Here is a 22,446-nt window from a genome sequence, read left to right on the forward strand (position 1 = left end):
ATATATATATATATATATATATATATATATATATAATATGCTACAAGCTAGTTATCGAACCACACAGCCTGTCGGTTGAAGTAGGCCCTAATTGTTTATTGTGAAATTAAATTAAAACACTGCTGGCTTAAGGAATTTATGAAATTCATTGGTTTCATAATTGTTGTATGTGATGTGCCTGAAAGATCTGCAAATATAAATAAAAAATGTATTATATAAAAAAAGAAAAACAAAAAAACAGTAACCATATTTACTAAAATGATAGCAGAGAATCATTTCCAGCACATGTACGTTATCATCTCTATTGTGAATCACAGGTGAACAGTCACCTCACAGTAAATATTACGTATTTACCAACAACAGGGTATGTTAGAGGTGTAAAGAGTAAAAGAAAGAAGTAGACAAAAGCTACCCACATGCTAAGCCTGTTAAACATAACTAAAACAAAGTTGCTTGTTGCGCATTTCATGTGCTGACACCCAGGCAACCATCGCATTACCTCCCAATAAACCTCAGGAGAATTCTGTATGTGTATGGTGGAGGAAAAAAAGAGAAGCAAAAGGAAGCACCTAACCATTTATAATGTTTTTATCAAGAAGTTCCCAACCGGCAAATTGCATGACGGCAGGCAAGCCAACCATGTGTCCTCTGTGACTCTGTGTCCTGATGTTGTCTTTACTCTTGTCCTGTTTTACACTGGTGTGGTTCTCCTGTTGGCTGATTCTTTGAAATCCTTAGGGATGGAGTTGTGCACTTGTAAGAAGTCTCTCTCTGAGTTTAGGAGAGTCCCCATCGTGGCCTTGGAGGAGTCCCGGGACAGGGTGTACAAGGATATATCCGTGGAGAGGGGTGTGGTGAAGACTTTGCTGACTGGGGAGGCGTCCCGGGACCGTGGCTCGGTGGATCGTGAGCTTGACCTCCGACGGAAGCGGTACCGGTAGCTGGGGATCCGACTGAAGGCCGACTTCTTGAAGATCTCAGGGCGGGACTTGGCCCGCATCTGCCGGTGTTTCTCAATGTACATGTGCACGGCTATGACCCCTACCATCTCTGCGATGATGAACGAGAGGGCCCCGAAGTAAAACGACCAGCCGTAGGAGTAGCTCTTCTTTGAGTCACTCTTCCCAGGATCTCCAGCATTTGCAGATATGTATACTATAATTCCTATTATATTACTTAAGCCTGGAATGGGAAATAAAACCAGATAATTAGCCTCTGTAATATGGTGCTAAATGTTGAGGGGCGGAATGATCCAGGCTTCATTTACAAGTCATACATATTCAATTAGGCAAATCTTTTGTTACAATTATTTAATGAGCCAATATCCATATTACAAATATTGCATCAGGGATACTGTTGACTGGCAGCAAGAGTGTGTTTGTGTGTGTTGCTTTTCTAAAGCCAGAATTCAAGAAGAAAGGAAAACATAGTTTAAACAATCTGTGCAAGTGTTTTTGAAATAACTGCTTTGATTGCAGGATACAGCAAGAGCAATAATATACTGCAACTACTCCATCCTGCAACAAAGCTGTTGCTTTCACAGCTTTACACAGTTTTAATTTTTCTCAGAAAATGGGACTTTGCTTCATGATATGGTCTATTAACTCTTCCTCTTAAAAACATTTTTCTCAAATAAACTTGTTGTAGCTTGTTAATAGTGTTTTTGAATAGAAATGTAAAACCTTTCTTTGGCAAATCCAGTTTTCACTTGAATCATAGAATGAATCAACTAGAAAACCATTTTAAGTGCATATTGCTGCCTTTTATTGATGGCTGTCCCCAACAGATGTACATGCAGTATATCAACCATATTCCGCAGATTGCTAATGTACCTTAATGAGAAAACACAGGTAGAAGACATTCATTGTGGAGCATTTCTGAAGAAAAAGATCATTTCATTTAGTTTCCTTTCTCTTCTGAAATGTACCCCATTCTTCTTTATCAAATAAAAAATGGCAGCCAATGACAAAACTGAACAAAAATGTAAAAATTGGGTCCTCTTTTCTAAGGTGCTGGAATGATTGAGAAATGGATGTATGATCACACACCTGTTTAACATTTCCCTGTAATAAAACATGTATGTTATCCTGCTTGTCCCTTAAGCTGGATATATAATGTTTAAATGGAAACTTACCTGCAGATACAAAAAATATGCCAGCACTGAGTATGACGTTGTGCCGACTCTTGTAGAATTCACTAGCAGCAACACAAAGGCCCCCCAAAAACAACAGCCCTACACTGAGGATTGGGAAGATACTGGAGGCACGCACAGCTCCTGCATCGTAAAATAAAAAATATCAGTGTTAAATAGCTTGAAGGATAAAGCAGAGTTAGAGCTCTAGAACCAGCCCTAGGAATCGTACAATTTTGGTGTTAACTTGAAATATCACAGATGTAGATCTGTTATAAAATCTCACCAAAATTTGTTGTGCATATGGCTTCCTCTACATCTGTTAATTTGTTGCGCTTCTATAAATAACTTTATATATATATATATATATATATATATATATATATAGATATATAGATATATATATAGATAGATAGATAGATAGATAGATAGATAGAGGGTAACATAGCTCTACAATATATACTATAATGGCACTAGTTCTGTGAATTGGTAGACTGGTAGTAGTATATTGGTAGTAACTTAACAACACTAAGCTGTACATTGTGATGACAGTGAATTAGACCATGGTCAGGCAAGCACCGTCATTAATTTCATTAATCTAAAACACACATATGTTGGTCATTTGTGTAGGTGACAGGAATGCATATTAGCTGTAGGCATTCTTTGTCTGATCATTATCTATTCATGTGTAACTTTATGCTACACGTATCGCTTCAAATTACATTTCAACCAGATTCAAAAGTTGTAATCTGCATCCAAATTGTACTTCAGGTTTATGCAGTAAACATAACTCAAAATTGCAATTTTCATTTTAAATATTGCATGTACTTTATCATCCAAAAGAAAGCAGAGGATTTGGTCCTTGCAAATGTTTGAAACTTGAGTCCCATGCATGTGGAATTGGTATTATTAAATCAGGGACAGGGACTCGGTCTCCACCTTCCTCATCAAACTCCTATTGGAATTAATTTTCTCTCACTACTGTGTTTTCAAATGAGTGTGTATTTATTTATTTTATTCATTATATTTATCCCATGTATATGAGCTCTTTTGTATATAATTCCTTGTGGGTTTTTTTTGTTTGTTTTGGTAGCTTTTTGGAAAATAAAATAAAAAACAGTTGATCACAAAAAGAAAAAAAATTAAGAAGCTGCGCTCATGGTCTAGAGGCCTGAGTTCACATCTAGCTGATGTCACAAGAAAAACGATTTGGGGGTCCTAACCAAATTGGGCAGTCCATGTCACCACAAAGCCACCACATTGCGAAGCACAACTGGCAACGAGCATGCTCCCTCCGGACCAGGCCTGATGGAATGTGGCGCAGAATAAAAGGCTAATATTGGCCTTACTGGAGGGCTACAAAGCAAAACATAAGAAAGATCTCCAGAACAAAGGTTATCATCATTAAGGTCAGACAGCTGAGCTTCAGGCAGCTCAACCGTGTTCTGAGGAAGCCCCCTGACAGCATCTCAAGTGTTGTCCTGAGGGGAAGCCGAAGGAGAACACCATGATATCTGGGGAGAAGCCTGCCAAAGCGCTGTGGACAAGCTGAGGTGGTGATCATTTGTGGACACCTTATTGTCCCTCGTGGGACAAAAAGGATTAAGGTAGGCATTGGCCTTCAAATCAAACTCTTCCTCTACTATTGTAAATGTTATATTATGATAGACATAAGCTGTACCATAATTCCTAGAGTATACTGCGCAAGTTGTAAATAACACATATGACAAAGAAACCAGGTGATTACATTCCTTGTGTAACATGCACCTTAGTCTAGTACCCAAGCTAAAATATAGTATATTATTTATAACATACCCCATATAAACCACACAAATTCTAATCTTTAAATGTTTTACAAAATAACAGCCTTGCTTTATGTACTTGGTCATTACATGTGTTCACCAGTGAAGTTTTCAGATTATAAGACTGCCTTGAAGGTTATTTGAGAAGACTGTTGTAAGAAAATGTCTTCCACATCGATGTAGGCAAAAGCCATTCAATTTATAATGGGGCTGCACAATGTTTCATCACAGTGTTATCTCCAATGTGGGAGATCCCCGCTCCGTCTTCACAGTAGGAATGCACATGCAGTTCTTAGGAAGCCTCGGGCATGACAAGCGCCTTCCGATCTGTTTGCAGCACCTGAGCGGCAGGCAGCAGGCTGCGTGATTAATGCAACACAACCTGAATATGTTTCCTTTCCTTTTCTCCATCTTAGGGAGAAGAGAAGCACTTAATTCGTCCTCTCGTCCTGTGGGGCCCCTGTCTGATATTATTGAGATCCTCAACACGACCCATTTGTAAGATGGCAGCACACCCGCCCGCAATGCAAATAGATTCCTGTTCACCTCCACGTGACGCAAGATCCCCGCACCACAAAGCACTGGAGACGGCTCCTTCAATAATTAAAACGGCTCTTGAAGAGCAAGACTTTGACCGTGACTCTATTCCACGTGTATCTGGAGGCAAGTTTGTCTTTTGTTTAGAGCAGAGCACAGAGAGACAGAGAAAGGTGTGGGCTCTAATCTCACTTTAGTTACACTGTGAAACCTGAAGGCAGCCAGTCAAACACAGAAACGCCTTTTCTGCATTAGAAGCATTTTGTTTTGGATCGGTGTGCCTTTTGCATAGTTTGTACATGGTTCAGACCCAACCTGCGTAGCTAATGAGCAGTTCCCTAATACATGTGTAACAGGCTCCCAGGCCTACACACTCTCTATGGGAGCACAGTACAAACTAGCCTGGCTCAATTGAATGAGCTGTAGAGCTTTTCATCTGTGCTGCAAACATAATGTAACACCTGCGACCCAAATAACCAAATGTCACAGATAGCTATGCTTTAATGGAAGCAGCCTGTTTTAAAATCTTCAGAAAGATAGCTGAAAATGAATTCTTCAAAAGGTAATAGTTTTGTGTGTATGAATTCAGAGGTTCCTGCTTGCTGCGTGAATCCTGCAGTTTTCTACTCTTGCTTATTAGATTTCTTCTTGTTGCTCTCAACTTGGTATAAAAAAGATTAAATTTGCAGTATTTGATTTGTACAGAACCTTATGGTTAGCACTTGTGTGGTCCAAGCATGACAGGAAACAAATACAGCCATCAAAATAATGTCCCTTCTCCTCCTGATAGATTAGATAGGTGAATGTTGTTTAGTAACAACACTAGTCATTGTTAATAAGGATTTCCCTGGGTGCTTATAATGTGCTTATTGTTAAGCAGTTGCTTTATTCGATTATGTTTAGTGGGTTGTTTTAAGCTCAAATACTATTAATGTTATGCATGCTGAATCATCAGCTGGTGGTGCTCTCTTTTAATTTGAATAACACCAACACACAATCATTCAACATAATTTTTTCTTTATCTAGTGAATGTTCTGCTAAAAACACAACTAGTTACTATGTAATGCATCATTTACCAAACATGCTGAAGACAATTTGTTACTTGTACTTGCATACAGTCATGAATTCAACCAGCACATCTTATATTATGTTTGACTTTCAAACCTCCTTTTATTTGGGCACCATTTAGCATTAACTGATTTGTTTCAGCCATTTAAATCACTACTAATGACATTAATATTCATGCCCTCCAATTCTGAGTTTACTCGTCTATGTTATAGGGTAAGGGATTGGAAGAATTGTTTGAGAATTAGTCAGGCTATGGATTGGAATTTAGCCAGCCCAGAATTCAAACATATAGAGGTATCTGGCCAGGGTTAAGGTATATGCTGTTCTTTGAAGGGGTTCCAATAGAGGACAAGGTATTGGTTTAGAAAGGAATATGTACGTCGTAATGAATCTCCTTCTAGCAGATGATCAGTTAATAATACCTGCATAAGCATAAGACATGTACTCACTGTAGCTCTTGGATGAAGAGCTTGCTCTTTAGTTGAATGGTAAGGTGTTGATCTTTGAACTGTAGGTTTGCAGACCGTGTCCAGCCCTTGCCTTTCCATTCAATTCAGTGGACCGAGTCGCCAACTCATTGCAAAGTTTTTAATGAGCTATGAGTCTCATAACAACTTACAGTTTTTGTGAATGGACAGAGAGACACACATCAAACCTTTAGAGTGGGAATGCCTTTATCTGCGACAGTCAGGGTTTTTTTTTTGGATGGATTTTTAATGGCTTTACAATTTTTTATTTTTTTTTTAAATCAGTAACATCTGCTGCTTAGTTTCTTGCATGCCAAATTTGGGTTGCGCTGCAGCTAGCGTACCCTGAGTATTGAAATGGTGGACATGGCTGGCACGAGCCCAGTCCTCTGCAAAGTCTTTTAGAAATGCCACAGATAACAGTCACCTGAGCTTTATTATCAGCCTGTACACAAATGAGCAAGCTGTACATTTAGACAGTGTCTTGTGTTCCTCTGTGCATTCTGTTTATTTATTTTAAAAATACTGACCAGCTTTTGGAAGGATACAGTACTTTGTAGAAACAGTTTGCTGCAGAACTGTACTTCAAAGGGATTCTTTAAAGACATGAAACAGGATCACAAAATGTATATTTTGTTCTCATGGGCAATTTTCTGAAACACTTACGCAGCAGATACTCCGCAGCGTCCTGTTCATAGTCTGCATCTTCTAGAAAATGGTCAATTTTCTTGCAGACTCCTTTAAAGGATCCTAGAAGAAAATGTAAATGTTTAGGAGACATACAGTAGCTTTGTCTACACTATTATTAATAACGCAATTCTGCAGTCATTTCCCTTTGATGTTCATGGGCCCATCTGTAATCACAATGCATTAATGTGCCAGTGAATGCACAACACCACAGCCCAGGGTCAATGATCTTGTGGTAAGGTAGTTTTTATTTATTTATTTATTTTTTATTGTGACTGTAACTCATTTTATAAGAGCACCTTTAAAGTATATGGTGTAACAGTAGTAGTTACTATTAGTGGATGTGTGGGAGTATTTAAAGTATACAGAATAACTAAAATAAACTAGTTAAAATTTTTGACAAATGCTGTTAGACTTGCCATAGAGTACAAATTAGATCAGTGTGATTTATACAATTTTACATTAACAGTCTGATGTCTTTTAAATAATTATTTTCAATTGATGACAACAAGGATATATTAATTGTCGTTTATAGGCCCTGATATATTCCTATTGTAATTATAAGCACCATATCTACTGTGATTTAATATCATTAATTCATGGCATGTGGGTAATGAAGTATCTAGCATCAAATTAACTAAAGGCTATTATACGAAACCCATGAGCAAGATATATAGACTGCAAGACTGTAAGACTGCGGCGAGTCAAATGTAATATTTTAGAACCACTACCCATTAAATGTGCTACAGCCTAATTAATGTGTTCCCTGCTGGTGAGCCAGACTTGGGATATGTAATGGTGGTTTATTAGCCCATAAAACAACAACCAATATATTTTGAACTGTGAAAATGTTGAGCCGATAAATTATGCTAATGTTTGCAGTTTGATTTTGTATAAATAGGTAAAAATGCATACCTTTTAATGATATGCACACCATAGCAGTGTACAAAAGAAAACTGTTATCACAAATAAAGATTGTTGTTAGAAGAGGCTATTATTATAAAAGTCAAAAGGATGAACATTTAAAGATGCACCACCTTAACAACAATCACAACTCTTTGAGACTTGAACAAGCAGCCAGTATCCTAACTGCATGCCATTGACTGCATGTAATGTTACTCATGATGCATTTACAATACATGGTCATGGCTGTGCATTGTACGTCTCCTATCACTCAATAGCCTCCATGATTGATCAAAGCATTCCTGTGTGAACTGCATCATCAATCAGACGATCAGCATGGCTTCACTAGAGCACTCTATCTTACCGGCCTGACTTTATGATTGCCCATTGAAGCACCCTGGCTAATGGAGCTGTTATAGAGAAGTTCTGGCTGGAGCCTAAAAGGTTCTTGATTGCATGTGTCATTCATAAAGGTACACTAAAGGGATAGCAGATATTGGGGAACTGATCACTGCTGCACTTTTAAAGTCATTATCTCTCCTCTGGGATCCAGTATGCAAATTTGGAGCTTGTTTCAAAGGGTCTTGACATCATTGGTGTGTTTTGTTTCCTTCCTACTTTGTCTCATTACCCCTTACCAAATGACCTTCAATACCTATGCAATGGTAATGCAATGGTTCTGTACCAAGAGGCAATGTTAGTACAGTAGACGTATAAATGATATTACTGTATAATGGGATAACCAATACACACTGATAGACCATAATTAAAACATGTGGTACAATTTAGGATATATTCAACATAAGCATCCTGGAGGAACAAAAAAGATTGTCGAGTGAAGTAGAAAAGGCATTTCTGGGCATGGGGTAGGATCTGTAAGCTAGAAATATCATTTGAGATAAGCAATAATTATATTTCCAGCAGATCTGAGTAACAGCTGACTTACCTAGCCTTAGTAGTAATCCCCTACCCACCTCAGCCAGTTCATTTCTTGTTTGCTCCCAAGCGTTTAGGTCTTTCCAAGGCCAGCTGCTGTACAGCTTAGGAAGGAACACCCCCAGTAATTTATTACTTGCATTCCCTCGAAATGAATTGGGCATCTCAGATAGGCTCTGTGAACTCATTTGAAGCATTAGGGGAGCGGAACAGTAAGAGATTCAGTTAATAGAAGCAAGCCACCCCACTAGCTAAATAATACAGTCTTCAAAGCTGGCACTGTTCTTGCATTGTCTAATATTTATGACTGTATACTCCATAGTTATTCTACAATGTGTTACATATTGGACTTATCCAATATCCATCCTTAATATCAAGATATTTAGTCTCAATTGGGTTTTCCAAAAGTGAAAAGTAATATACGAGATAGTGAATACAAAAGATCCAACTATACTTTTATTGCATGACCTAAGCTAGGAACGAACTGCAGCTCTGAATAAAACTACATAACATTTCATATCAAAACCTTTTGTTGAGATACACACTAAAAAATAAGGAAGATTGCGAACTAGAGTTAGCTCCAGTAAATCTTACAGAAGTATTCTACCTAATAAGCAATTCAGTAAAAGCTCCATTGCTAGTGGGCTACTGAATCACCAGGTATTGAAGATTAGAAAATGCTGATTGCCTGACTACCTGCGACAACCAGGTACAATTCTCAGAGCCCTATTCTAAAGATCAGAAGACAACAACCATTGAACCCTCCCATGTATCACAATTGATACATGTGTCAGATGTACCTCCCTCAGCTCTAACTAGATGGCAGCATTGCACACCCTGGCTCCTCCCAAGACAGGCTTATCAGGTAGAAGACAAGTATAACTATTTTTTTTCACAATCAATAAGCTGTGTTTAAACCCATTAAAATATAATTTTATTTTCTCATTTTATGATTCAGATTTTTTGACCATAGAGTCCTTTTGAACAGCCAAGCTATAGAAATGCACATGATTGAATGCGTCTTCTTGTCTTGCATGCAGCTTTTCTTTACTCATTAGACTTACAGTGCACTCTAATTGAAAAGATATCAGAGCAGAAACATTATTATCTGTGCCATATTCAAGCTATTGGGCAGCCATAACAAGTCCATTGAATCTAGTTGTTTTAAAAAATAATTCACAAAACCTGTATAAAAAATACTGTATTCCATCCTGATAAAACCTGCTAAAGACAAGACTGTGTTTTTTTTGGTGTGATTGTTCTGCATGACTAATGATGTTTCAGCATACTCTCTTCGATCAAATAAACCATGGCAATGTTATCAGCTTGTGTGTGTGCGTACGTGCGTGTGTACGTGTGTGTGTAAGAGGCAGTCAGGCAGTTCTGATCAAAGTGATTGTCCTACCTGGAACTCTCAAGGACACACCAATCCCTCACTTTAAATGCCTGGGGCTTTTAAAGCACCCACTGGGTACAAGGCTTCAGTGGATATGCGCCAGCCTGATGTGCTCCACTGCTTACAGCGATTGCTACTAGATACGCGAGTCAGGAGGACAAATCAATATATCTGTTTTCCACAGTCTAGACATCGGTAACAGCAGCGAGTGAAGCATGTATTTTATAGTATTGCCTTACTTTCAAACTGGCTGGAGAGGGGGGCTATCGACTGTACACATGTGGTTTCATGACTTCCATCTGTGAACAAACCAGATATCGTTCATGCTAGTATAGATGAACGTGTATATGTCTCTCCAGCCGGCTGATAGTATAAGGTTTATAAAACAGAAAATTCTTATTGGTTATTAACATTCCACAGCCATGTAAATAGTACAAACGTACAATAGGTTTTTTTTGTGTATGATTTTGTATGATTTTGAGACATTCTCAACGTTTTCTAAGCCTGATAATACTTTCCAACTTGTAGGGTCATACTGTAATATACAGTATACATTCTGAAATACCAATGAAGGCAGCTTTGTTGAAACCTACCAAATGTTTTTTGTTTGAGAATTAAAAGAAAAAAAAAAAGGAAATGTTGCATTTTGTATGTGTTGCATACAGTTAATATGGTACAGGAAACTTCTCGTTCTTTATTTTGTTTATACAATAAATAATATTAAAAAAACACACTCCTTTTTTTTAAGGCACATTACAATTATTGAAAAATGAAAGCTATTTCCAAATGAAAATAAATCTGAAATATTCTACAGACGTTATCTAATTCAATTCCAGTAGGTCCTAGCGGAACAGTAAAGGACCACCACGAAATGATATACATATCATGCTTTTGCAATCTAGCAGAAGGAATGTATTTAAAACAAATACAGCCAGTAAATAAATATTTGTAATAAATGAAAATGATTTGAAGACCAACGTGTTTTAGATTAATCATGACTGAGTGCACATGCCCAGTGCATCAATTTGCACAGAATTTGTTCAGCTTCACTGGTACTGCAGAGCTTAAGGCCAGATTCTTTGTAAAAAGCACAGAACAGCAGTGTTCAACACCAATGTGGTCTGAGTGATTATTTTTTTTTTTTTTTACACAGGGCACATTATCATATAGAAATTTAATTTATTTGCACATCGATCCATGCTGAATATATAGCACTGTCTGCAAACAAAATGAACATCTGTCAGTAACATTCATTCACTAACAGATCGTCTGTATGGCATGTACACATAAACATCTTTTTATATAGCTGGGTGTGTGCTTAAAAAAAGAAAAGATGTCTGTGTTTTATTTTCTGTATAATATTTTCTATGGTCTGGCGCTACAAGATTCCGTTACACGAAAAATAAAAGATGTTGAAGTAAAGATGGGTGCCATTCTAGGTTCTCATTATGATTTGGATGAGACTCCTCAGTAGAGAAGGGATGCTCATGGTTTGTCAACAGTATCTCTCAAATCCAACAGCACGGATCGGAAGAAGGCAGCTTCAGCCTTCACCGAAACAAAAAATTGATAATCAACTTGGCGAACTGGAATGTGAAAAGAAAAGCATGCAGGTCAAAGTTGGCCACAATACAGTTTACATAATAATGTTCTAATCCCATGTGAATCACATGTGGTTTTCATGTATTGAAAAAAAAAACCCAACAAAACAGCAAAACACTAGGGAATCTGAAATGACCTTTTTTAACCCAGAGCAGTCAGCACTACAATGGATTGGTGTGATTTGCTTTAACAGTGCAGTTGAACCTGGAACTGCATTGAAAATACGGCTGGCTTCTTTCTATCTTGTGCTGTCTCTATGGCTACCAGCGAGGAGGAGGAGGTAAGACCTTGTGGACCTCTCTTGCTAAGTACCATCCCTGGGGCTTGTTCTGTACTGTTTTGATTGCAGCTGGCTGTCTGGAGATGAGGGGCATGTAAGGTCCCTAGATATCAGTGTGCATTTGTCTGCATTTAATTAGGTGTGCGTCGAAACCCAACCCAGTTGGCCGGCTTGAACTTACCTGGGTATGCTGTTAAACTGGCCCTGTAAACCTTTCCCATACAGGTATGTGAATGCTTTTTTTTTTTTTTTTTTTTTTAAACAATGCCAATGAGTTTGTGGATAAAGAATGAGAAACATATATGATGTGGTGCCACTCTCTCCCTGGGGACATATTGACTGGAATGATAATAAGTTAATAACTTTAAACACTCAATTGTAAATTCTGATACCTTCTTTCTGAAGAAGCCATTAGACAGAATGTGTTTGAATACCTGTAGTTTCACCTCATATGACTGGAAAGGGCAGGGGAGATGTTTAAAATCTCTGCAGCACTTTTCAATCCAATATCAGTGTGTGTTGTATTAGCAAAGTGACCCCAGCTTAAAATAATTCTCTGATATCTTAGGAAACCTGCAGAAATGTTGTAGATCTGTATAAAAAGATCATATTCAAATTAATTATAGCTAAACATCGTCACATTATCAACACTATGTCCTGTGGTGTTGATAATGTAACGATATTTATCTGAAGCTCCCTGGTGATTTCCAATGAATGTAATATTACACAACTATTGACTTGACTTACAGTATAGTGGAAAAATATAATAGAAACAAACTTTTTAGAATTAAATCCATAATAGTTTTTAAAGGCATTAAAAAAAAAAAAAAAAACTCCAGTAAGATATTTTGCAGTATCACAAAGCAGTATTAAAATGTCAAATCTACAGTAGCGTTGTAAATGTATCGTCAAATGTACCGCTACACAGATAAAAACTTAAAAAACAGTTTATTACGGGTACATTATTTCCTTTTTTGCATTTTTTTTTTTTTTATAAATCGAACGATAACAAAAATTATCAACACAGGACACACTTTTAAAGCTAAGCAATCTGCACCTGTAGCGTGTACCATAGAGCCTTATTTTTAAGTCTACATACAAGTTCAGAACACACTTCTGTACCGTTCCTGCATGTCAGCTAATCAGCGCAATGCACTTATGTTGTTTTAAATCGAAAGTTCATGAGTTATATAGTCTTATTTTAAAACGGACTGCTTTCAGAAAAGCATTGCTAACTGGAGTAATGAAGGGAAGCCGAGCGGCACTGCAAGCAAGGGAAGTGCTGACAACAAGGTTCCGATCAGCAGAAAAAACAAACAAACAAACAAACAAAAAGAAAATACACGAAAATGTGATAACAAATACTGCTGAATCGACTGCAAACGCGAAATTCCTACTTACAGCAGAAGAAACATTGATGAACAGTTCTTTTAGTTGACATTCTCTTGGTAACTTCTGAATTTCTGTACAACATTAATACCCTGAACTGTCATCTGCCTTTTCGATCGACCTAACTTTGTGAACCAGGTTTTTCTGCATTCAAAAATAAGAACAGGACACGCCTAACTGTTGAAGATGACCGTCGCCTTTACCACAGCCACACAGAGCCGTTTCAAGCATTTCACCCATGCAAGCTCACCCCTCCCATTTAGCAAGTAATGTCATTTTACTGTTGGCTGTAATATTAACCAATTACTATATATTTTTGCTGATATTGTCTTGTAATACATGTTTTACACCGCTGTTCTCATACGCCTCAGTATAAATAGACGTTTTGACGTCTTGCATCAGAACAACGGAGGTTATTGATATGATGATAATCTTATTTAAATAATAATAATAATAATAATAATGCCTGGAAGATTTTTTTTCCCCCTAAAGCTTTCAATTGTTCGTTTATAGAAATGGATAATGTTCGTTTTCCTAATGTAATAATGCCATAAGCTTTTGCTAAATGTATTGCAAAATAAGTAAGCTGCGTGTTGTTCAAAAAGTTAATTAAGAGCTAAATGCTTATAGCAATCTGTACTATTGCAACCGTTAAATACAAATGTGGGGCTGCAATCTTTCTCTTTGTTTATTTTAACCTGGCTTCTGTGATCACTGGTCCTTTTACATTTTATAGCGGACAAGGGCTCCACTGACAAATACCATCCCTACATGGTCTTAAAAAGATTGCCCCCACCCCACGCACCCCCCCTTCTTCAAATTCCAGGGGACACTATTCTAAATTGTAGACAGAATGTTGATGGACTGCCAATGAGATGTGTAAATAAAACTAATATAACTGTGATTGTTGTTATCCTTTTTGTATTATATTATTTTGAACATAATTCCTAATTATGCCTGGTGAGGATTTTTTTTCTTCTTCTTCTACAAATCAGATATACATATTTACTTGCCTATACCACCTATAAAAGAAAAGAAAAATCGGTAAGGAGAGTGTCCCTCACAATACCCAACACCGGCTTCGCATTCACTTTCTCCACCATTGTTCTTTGTTAAAAGGTAGTCACATGACTTTTTACATCACTTTCACTGGCTGATTTATTTAAAAATCAAGTCATTTGATACAGTTGCTTTTGCCTGGAACTTGCAGCATGCACGTCACTTCTATATATATATATATATATATATATATATATATATATATATATATATATATATATATATATATATATATATATATATAAATCCCTTTCTAAATTTTTCTAGCAACATGTAGACTAGGGTCGCCTCGGCTTTAGGTCACTTGTAGTTAAAGATCATTGCCACATCAATGTCCTTCAACACATGCTACATGCATCATGTAACTTTCCATTAAAACTCTTACTGTATAACTGTACGGAGACCTTTTGTATGCTGTAGGTCATTTACAGACATACTTAAATCATTATCCAGACTGCTAGTACAGACTGTCTGCACATCCTTTGTGTCTACCAGTATAGACTTATAATACTGATAGAACTAACAGTGTTCATATAGTTTAAGGCTGAAGTGTCCACATATTGCTAGTAATGGACAGTCAAACAAAGAAGGTCCATACAGATAACATTATTGATTTGGATCACTTTGTAAATACCTTACAGCTAAATTTAACACAGGGCTACGGTATCGTTCATCGTGCAATCACTGCAAAATTGCGATATTGTTAATATTTAACCTAGCAGTACGCAGGGTCAGACTGATCAATATTTGCCATTATAAATCATTTAATGAGTTGTGTATTAATGGAGCAAAGAACAATAGATACATTGATAATGCAAGTCCTGATTGTGTGATCAAACCAGAAGGTTAAGATAGATATGCAAAATGAAGGTTTTATATTGTTGGCCTAAGAAATGTTACATGTGTGGCCAACTACAAAGAGCAATGTTCTTTTCTTTTATTAACTTTATTATCTAGTAGGAAACTGCAAAAACAACAAATAACTTTGAACCATGGCCTACTGTAATAGGGTAATTCAGTAACTATATACTGCTGCCATTGTACGGTATTTGAAGAAAGGGAGATTATTCCTTTGTTTTTTAATGGGAAGACCAGCATCTTGCACCTGTGTGGATAAAATACAACATACATGTTTCCCCTTTGCTGAAACTTTGATATTCATTGACGATATGCAGTGTTGCATGTTGAACACTCATTTTATTGCACTGATTAGCATATTTAATCTAAGGGTTACAGCGCGACATTTGATGTAGGTCATATTGAAGAAAAAAAAGATGGTAACGTGGTTAATTATACAGTCACACTTGTAACAGTCAATTTACTCGTACATGAACTGCTCTTTAAATCTTCACACCATATGGAAGGATTGGAAGACCAGTACGACAAATCCTAAGGGCTTTAGTGTTCTTTTGTGCAGGCTCTGTGATTAGCCGCATGCTTCATGACGTGAACCCCAAAAAAGTTTTTTTTAAAAAAAAACAGCAAACGCACAGCTATATTATTAAATGATCTACATTTATTCTGTTGGAATTTCCCGCAGTTTGTAGAAGATATGCATGAAGTACTGAAAAATAAGTAATATCCAAAGCACACATATTACTATAAACAGCTTTAAAAAAAAACCTCAAATATGCTGCGGTAATGACTTAAATGCCTAGTTTGCTACTAGATGGTTTAAAATAAAATACATTTGTTGGGTTATGAAAACCCTAAATCCTATTGTATTCAACCATGTATTAATAATAGGTGCATTCATAATAGGTGGACTCTGGAGCCACCAAGTCTATTTATACACTTTGATGTCTAAATACTTCATTGTCACCTGAATGTCACTACCATTCTTTTCTTTTTCTGACTCCAATTCCTTACGGGCATAAATATTTGAAGGCATGAGCCCTATACAGTTAATGGAGAGAGTTGGTCCATCAAAGCTTATTTGTTCCAATATGTTCAATGGTGAATGCTGAACCCTTTCCAATCTCTGTCTGTAACTCCAGCCTGCTTATTATTCTTTATGTAATCCACAGCTGGCATCTGTACATTGTCAGTGTTGGCCTTGTGTAACCTCAGGCTCTTGTTAATTAATATTCTATGTAAAATAAATATGAAAAAAACAGAACCTTAATATATGTGGCATAAGGTATACCACCAGTGGAGACAAAGCTGAAGCTGTGTTCAGCTTAAAGAGGCAGAGATTACACACGCCTGCCTCCCTACACACTGCTCCTGCTTATCCTACATGCATTTTAATCAGATACTGCACCAGTGCTTTGGAGAACAAACCATGTAACTGCTTTTAATCAATTTGGCTACATTTCCATGTGCACCATAAAACCAGGCTGTAAAAGGAGATCTCATCTTGTTCTACTAGCAAACTGTGCTCATAGATTGCCTAACGAAATATTTGATATCAACTTTGGTCATAGTTTGCTTATTTTTGGTAACTGTGTGCTTTTTTTTTTTTTTTTTTTAAACATTGTGCTTTCATTCTGGCCTCTACTCATCACTTTCAAAAGTTTTGTGTCCTTGATTGAGTCACCCTCTCCCCCCAAGGGAAAACTCTGCCCCCACAGGGGGGTCCACCAAACCTGTTGGCTGTGTTAAAGAGGCCTGCAGCTTCTCTCTGAGCTGGTGCCTACCCTTACACCTAGAACATAAGAACATAAGAAAGTTTACAAACGAGAGGAGGCCATTCGGCCCATCTTGCTCGTTTGGTTGTTAGTAGCTTATTGATCCCAGAATCTCATCAAGCAGCTTCTTGAAGGATCCCAGGGTGTCAGCTTCAGCAACATTACTGGGGAGTTGATTCCAGACCCTCACAATTCTCTGTGTAAAAAAGTGCCTCCTATTTTCTGTTCTGAATGCCCCTTTGCTAATCTCCATTTGTGACCCCTGGTCCTTGTTTCTTTTTTCAGGCTGAAAAAGTCCCTTGGGTCGACACTGTCAATACCTTTTAGAATTTTGAATGTTTGAATTAGGTCGCCACGTAGTCTTCTTTGTTCAAGACTAAACAGATTCAATTCTTTTAGCCTGTCTGCATATGACATGCCTTTTAAGCCCGGAATAATTCTGGTCGCTCTTCTTTGGACTCTTTCTAGAGCAGAAATATCTTTTTTATAGCGAGCTGACTAGAACTGCACACAATATTCAAGATGAGGTCTTACTAGTGCATTGTACAGTTTTAACATTACTTCCCTTGATTTAAATTCAACACTTTTCACAATGTATCCGAGCATCTTGTTAGCTTTTTTATAGCTTCCCCACATTGTCTAGATGAAGACATTTCTGAGTCAACAAAAACTCCTAGGTCTTTTTCATAGATTCCTTCTCCAATTTCAGTATCTCCCATATGATATTTATAATGTACATTTTTATTTCCTGTGTGCAGTACCTTACACTTTTCTCTATTAAATGTCATTTGCCATGTGTCTGCCCAGTTCTGAATCTTGTCTAGATCATTTTGAATGACCTTTGCTGCTGCAACAGTGTTTGCCACTCCTCCTACTTTTGTGTCGTCTGCAAATTTAACAAGTTTGCTTACTATACCAGAATCTAAGTCATTAATGTAGATTAGGAATAGCAGAGGACCTAATACTGATCCCTGTGGTACACCACTGGTTACCACACTCCATTGACCCACATCTGTACCCTCTACCTCTAAATACCCTTCCCATTACTATTATCCATCACTAAATAAGTTGACCCTCCACTTTACTTTATTTCACACAGCATGCTCCTTTCCAAAATACAGTATACACAGTAAGTAAAGCAATTTATTGAGTATCAGTCTCTTGTGATGCTGCACTGAGTGCCTCATGAAAGATGAATGAATGTGCTTTACTGACGGTATCACCTTAAACCAAAATAGTTCAACATAGTTCTTGAATTTAATGTTATGGAATGTTTACTGTACCTAATTAGCAGTCTGACCAGTATATTGCTATAGAATTGTCTAAGTACTGTATATAACTAACAGTGCTGAATAAAACACAACATAATTGGTCAGGTATACAGTGCAAAAGCACTGCTAAGGTAGCATGATCCATGCAGTTTTGTTTAAAGCCTTTTAAATTTCAATAGAGAGACAACAGGTAGATATTAGTACATACACCATGTCTACAAACACATACTGTAGATCCATATAACACTTGGTGCACTGCTTACTATGGATTCTGTATAATATTGCAATATTGCTTGATTTCTAACATTGCATAATTTGAAGGCATGGAGATAGGTACAAAGTAAATCCACACATTTTGGGGAAATATTATCAGTACAGCTAAAAAATATCGTACATGTGCATTAACTCCTCTGTAGTTACTGTTTTCAAAATTCATTGCATGTCTGAAGCACGCAGTTTGGTGAATGGGTGGAAAAGCAAGTTATAGAAATAAAAAATGCACAACTCAGCCCTCTACATATGATACTTGCTGCACAGCACACAACTGTATGGCATATATTTAAAAGGTATAATGGTTGTATTGTTGATTGAAGTGGTGTTAGTGGTGCAGTTGGTACTGTGTGTGTCAAAATCTATACTGTTCTCCATACAACCCCTAGCCCAATTGAGGTACCATGGGACTCTGTCAATGTATATGAGCTGAGCAGCTAGCTCATACAGCCTGCTGTCACTCATCAGAACAGCAGGGTGCTTTTTTAAATCAAAAGCAACATCACTGGGTGGCTGCTGGATTTTGCTTTTGTACTGGAGTGTATAGTTTGATGTCAAGGGATAACATAAACATGTCTACTCTGTGACAGCCAGGTAGAATTGATTTTACCTTGCTTTTCAGTGAGTTTAGTTTAGATTAAAAATGAAGAAATGAGATACTAGGAGAGATACTTAATGTCCATGAATGCTCCAGGAGACCGTCCATTAATTATATTTTAAAGTATTGCAGTTATGCTCTTAAATAACCAATTGTTGGATAATCCATGGCAAACGACAACATTTCTACCATTCATCTCAAACATAAAGCTTAATCATTGTTATACAGTAGGCTGGCACTGGCAATTTCAATCGTCCCCTGAAGACCTCTATACCAGAACACCTGCTTTAACTTATGTGTAATGTAATCTGAAGAATTCTGCATTCAGGGTGTATTTGGGAAAACATGTTAATTTTGTGTAGCTTACTCATTAAAGGCAAGTCTACAAGAAACTTGTAGACAAACATTTTGATGTATGCCTTCATTTATTGCTTCATATATTCATGTCTCTGAAAATGCATTTATATAAGCATGGTTAGATAAGAGTCACCCCCAATCATTAACCAGAAAGAAACAAACAAATCAACCAGTCAAAAAGTCAAACTCACCATATTTTAGGTTAAAAAAATGTTGTCTGGACAAAATTGCTTTCCATCTACACTTTTTTTTTCATTGAGCCTAAAATGTTTGGAATTAGGCGACATATTCAGTGAAACATACCCATGATGTATAGTCATGTTTTAAATAAATGCAAAATGTCTTTGCATGGGTACAGTCACATATTACACAGTTGGGTCAAAGCTATTGTTTGTAAAATGCAACGTTTAAGGCAAAGTGTGATTTTAATTTAGTTATTTATTATTTTTCATATTGTGTTAATTTTTAAAAAAAGAAAAAAGAGTCTTGTCTAACATAATGAGAGGGAGAATGATTAAAACACAAGATTTCTAAACACATTTTGAGGCAGGATTCGTGATTAAGCATTTAAGTCTACATGGGCTTAAAAAATGTATTGCAATTTTTATGCCCAATTACTTGATTGGAGAATAAATTGAAGTAATTTATTTGGTTTAGCATTGTGAATACAAACGTAATATGAGAATACAATATATTATAATCCTTCAAACAGGGTGTCAATAATCTGAACCATTATTCATTCCAATTGATAATAAAAACAAAAAAATTATCGGCGGTCAAAAACACGTTAATACAAATACCAGTATAACATGTGCTCGGATTCCTTATTAGTCATAAACACTACAAATATTTAAGTTTATTTAGAGGAATGCCTCATTCAGGAACCTATGTGTCCTTTTTTTAAGTGTCTATCGTGTAAACCAGCCACTGAATCTTGAATAAAGTAAGCTTGCCTTCAAACATTAGAATAATGGAATTCATTGCTCTCGTCGTTCATTATACTAGGTAACGAGGTACTGTGAATACAAACATTTAGTTACCCATATACCGTGCATGAAGTTATAAGCCACAGGTTGGTGGGATATGTTTAATATTTCAAATGACGGATATATTGCACCTCATAAAGTCTTGGTATTCATTATGGCGCTATTTAATAAAATAAAAAATAACAACACACTCAGTTTCTAAATATAAATGTGGTGTTATAAAATGAAGCATCATACATTCGCGATATATATATATATATATATATATATATTATATCTAATATATATATATTAAATATATCTATAATATATATACATATATTATATGTGAAAATAATTTTGCATAAAAAAATTTGTTTATAATACCAATCATCTAGACTGTATGACAGACTGTCAAGTAAATAGAGATTAGATACTAACACTGGATTTCAACAAAATTGAAAAACTGTAAATTATAATGTAAAATTCGTGTATCGACTAGGTACTTTAATCTGAATCAACTTTATATATTTATATATTAGATGACCTAGCTTATCCACACGACACAGGTAATGAACGAGACGTGTCCTATTAACGGGGCATTTTTTAGCAAATAAAATAAAATAAAATAAAATAAAATAAATAAATAAATCAAGCCAAATACCTTCAAGACAGCAGGTTCTCCATAATCCGGAGTGGGTCATCACTTCTTCATTCTTTCTGCTAGTCTCGTTATCATTTGTAGACTTAGTCCTGCATACGCCTCTGGAGTACAGCCAGTAGTCCGTCCCGACAGCTATAGTCATCAGGCTAAAAGCTGCAAAAGCCCCAACTGTGGTGATCAGCATTTGGACTCCTCTGTCACACATCCTTATAATTCTTCATTGTGGCAGATACAGGGGGACAATTAACTGAGTTTCCAGTTCATCCACGCCCCCGTCTTTAGGATCATGGAAAAGGGCTGTATATTTTTTCATTGATAACACATAAAAATAGGCAGACCAAGATCACAAAGTTCAGCTATGCACCATATCGGGGAGAAAAATAAATAATAAATAATAATAATAAAAAACAGCCAGGATAAAAGCGCCTTTCTTTTACTCAAGATAGAAGAACAGTCCATAAAATGAAGACAGGGCTGTTACTTACAGGCACAAGTCGTGATGAATGAACCAATTCTACTGACTCAAACGCCTCCTGCAGGCTGACACGTTCCCATGTGAAAAACGTCCACTTTTATGTATTCTTCTGTTATTCAGAAAAACAAAATCAAATTGAATTTGTGTTTGAGTCGATGCATTATTCCTTTCTGTCCTTTTTTAATGTTTTACAACCCTCAAGAAAATGAAATAAAAAAAAAAAAAAAATCCGTCTGAGTTCTTCACAGTTTTGCTGCCGCTAAAATGTCAGCTTCTCCTGTTCCACGGCTCTTAAACACACACACACACCACACACACACACGCACACGCACGCACGCAGTTTGCTGGTTAAAATGCAGCGCTTGGGTGACGAAAATAATAATACTAATAACAATAATACTGGGTCTGGTGGTAGTGGTGCTGAAAGGATAGGTCTTGCATGCCCTGAATTAGATTTTCTCCTACAACGCCCACAGCGGCACGCAGGGACAGCTCCCTCTTGGAAACGAAGATCGCTGTCCGCGGTCCTGAATGGTCAAGGGTGTTCCACTCAGCACAGCTGAGCTCGTGCTGAGGCTGCAAGGCGTTCCTAATCTCTCGACTTTCTCATCACAGCTGTCATGGCAAATCCCCCCAGCAAACGAGTCACGTGTCGATTTCGTTTCACGAGTCAAAGTAAAACAGTAAAAACTAATATATTTGCGCGTTTTTTTTATTGGTATTTAATCGTAATGTTGATCATTTTCTTACTTTTGTTATCATCTCTGAATGCTTTACCTTTAATTAATTTGCGTATCATTAAATACATAACCTTGAAAGTAAAAAACAAACAAACTAACAAAATTATATATATATATATATATATATATATATATATATATATATATATATATTATATATATATATATATATATAATGTGTTAAAATATTGCGTGAAGATACTTATGGAAACGTGTATG

At 36.7% G+C, this 22,446-nt stretch overlaps 1 protein-coding gene across 1 annotated transcript; it reads right to left on the bottom strand.

Annotated features, from left to right (window-relative positions):
• Positions 1 to 97: 97 nt before the first annotated feature.
• On the bottom strand, positions 98 to 22,069 carry LOC121330686 (voltage-dependent calcium channel gamma-3 subunit). The gene is made up of 4 exons (XM_041277407.1): positions 21,013 to 22,069; positions 6,672 to 6,755; positions 2,135 to 2,275; positions 98 to 1,182 (listed from the first exon to the last, which is right to left on the bottom strand). The coding sequence occupies exons 1-4, from the start codon at positions 21,215 to 21,217 to the stop codon at positions 692 to 694; spliced, it is 921 nt and encodes a 306-aa protein (XP_041133341.1). The 5' UTR covers positions 21,218 to 22,069; the 3' UTR covers positions 98 to 691.
• Between the last annotated feature and the right edge of the window lie 377 nt (positions 22,070 to 22,446).

Source organism: Polyodon spathula, chromosome 18 (genome assembly GCF_017654505.1).
Source record: "Polyodon spathula isolate WHYD16114869_AA chromosome 18, ASM1765450v1, whole genome shotgun sequence".
NCBI lineage: Eukaryota > Metazoa > Chordata > Actinopteri > Acipenseriformes > Polyodontidae > Polyodon > Polyodon spathula.

Excerpts from the sequence above, each read along its gene's own strand:
- LOC121330686 (XM_041277407.1), bottom strand. The coding sequence starts at position 21,217 with ATGTGTGACAGAGGAGTCCAAATGCTGATCACCACAGTTGGGGCTTTT. Across the intron at positions 2,276-6,671 it reads CGCTGCGGAGTATCTGCTGC|GAGCTGTGCGTGCCTCCAGT; the intron begins GTAAGTGTTTCA and ends TTTACGATGCAG. Across the intron at positions 1,183-2,134 it reads CATATTTTTTGTATCTGCAG|GCTTAAGTAATATAATAGGA; the intron begins GTAAGTTTCCAT and ends TTCCCATTCCAG.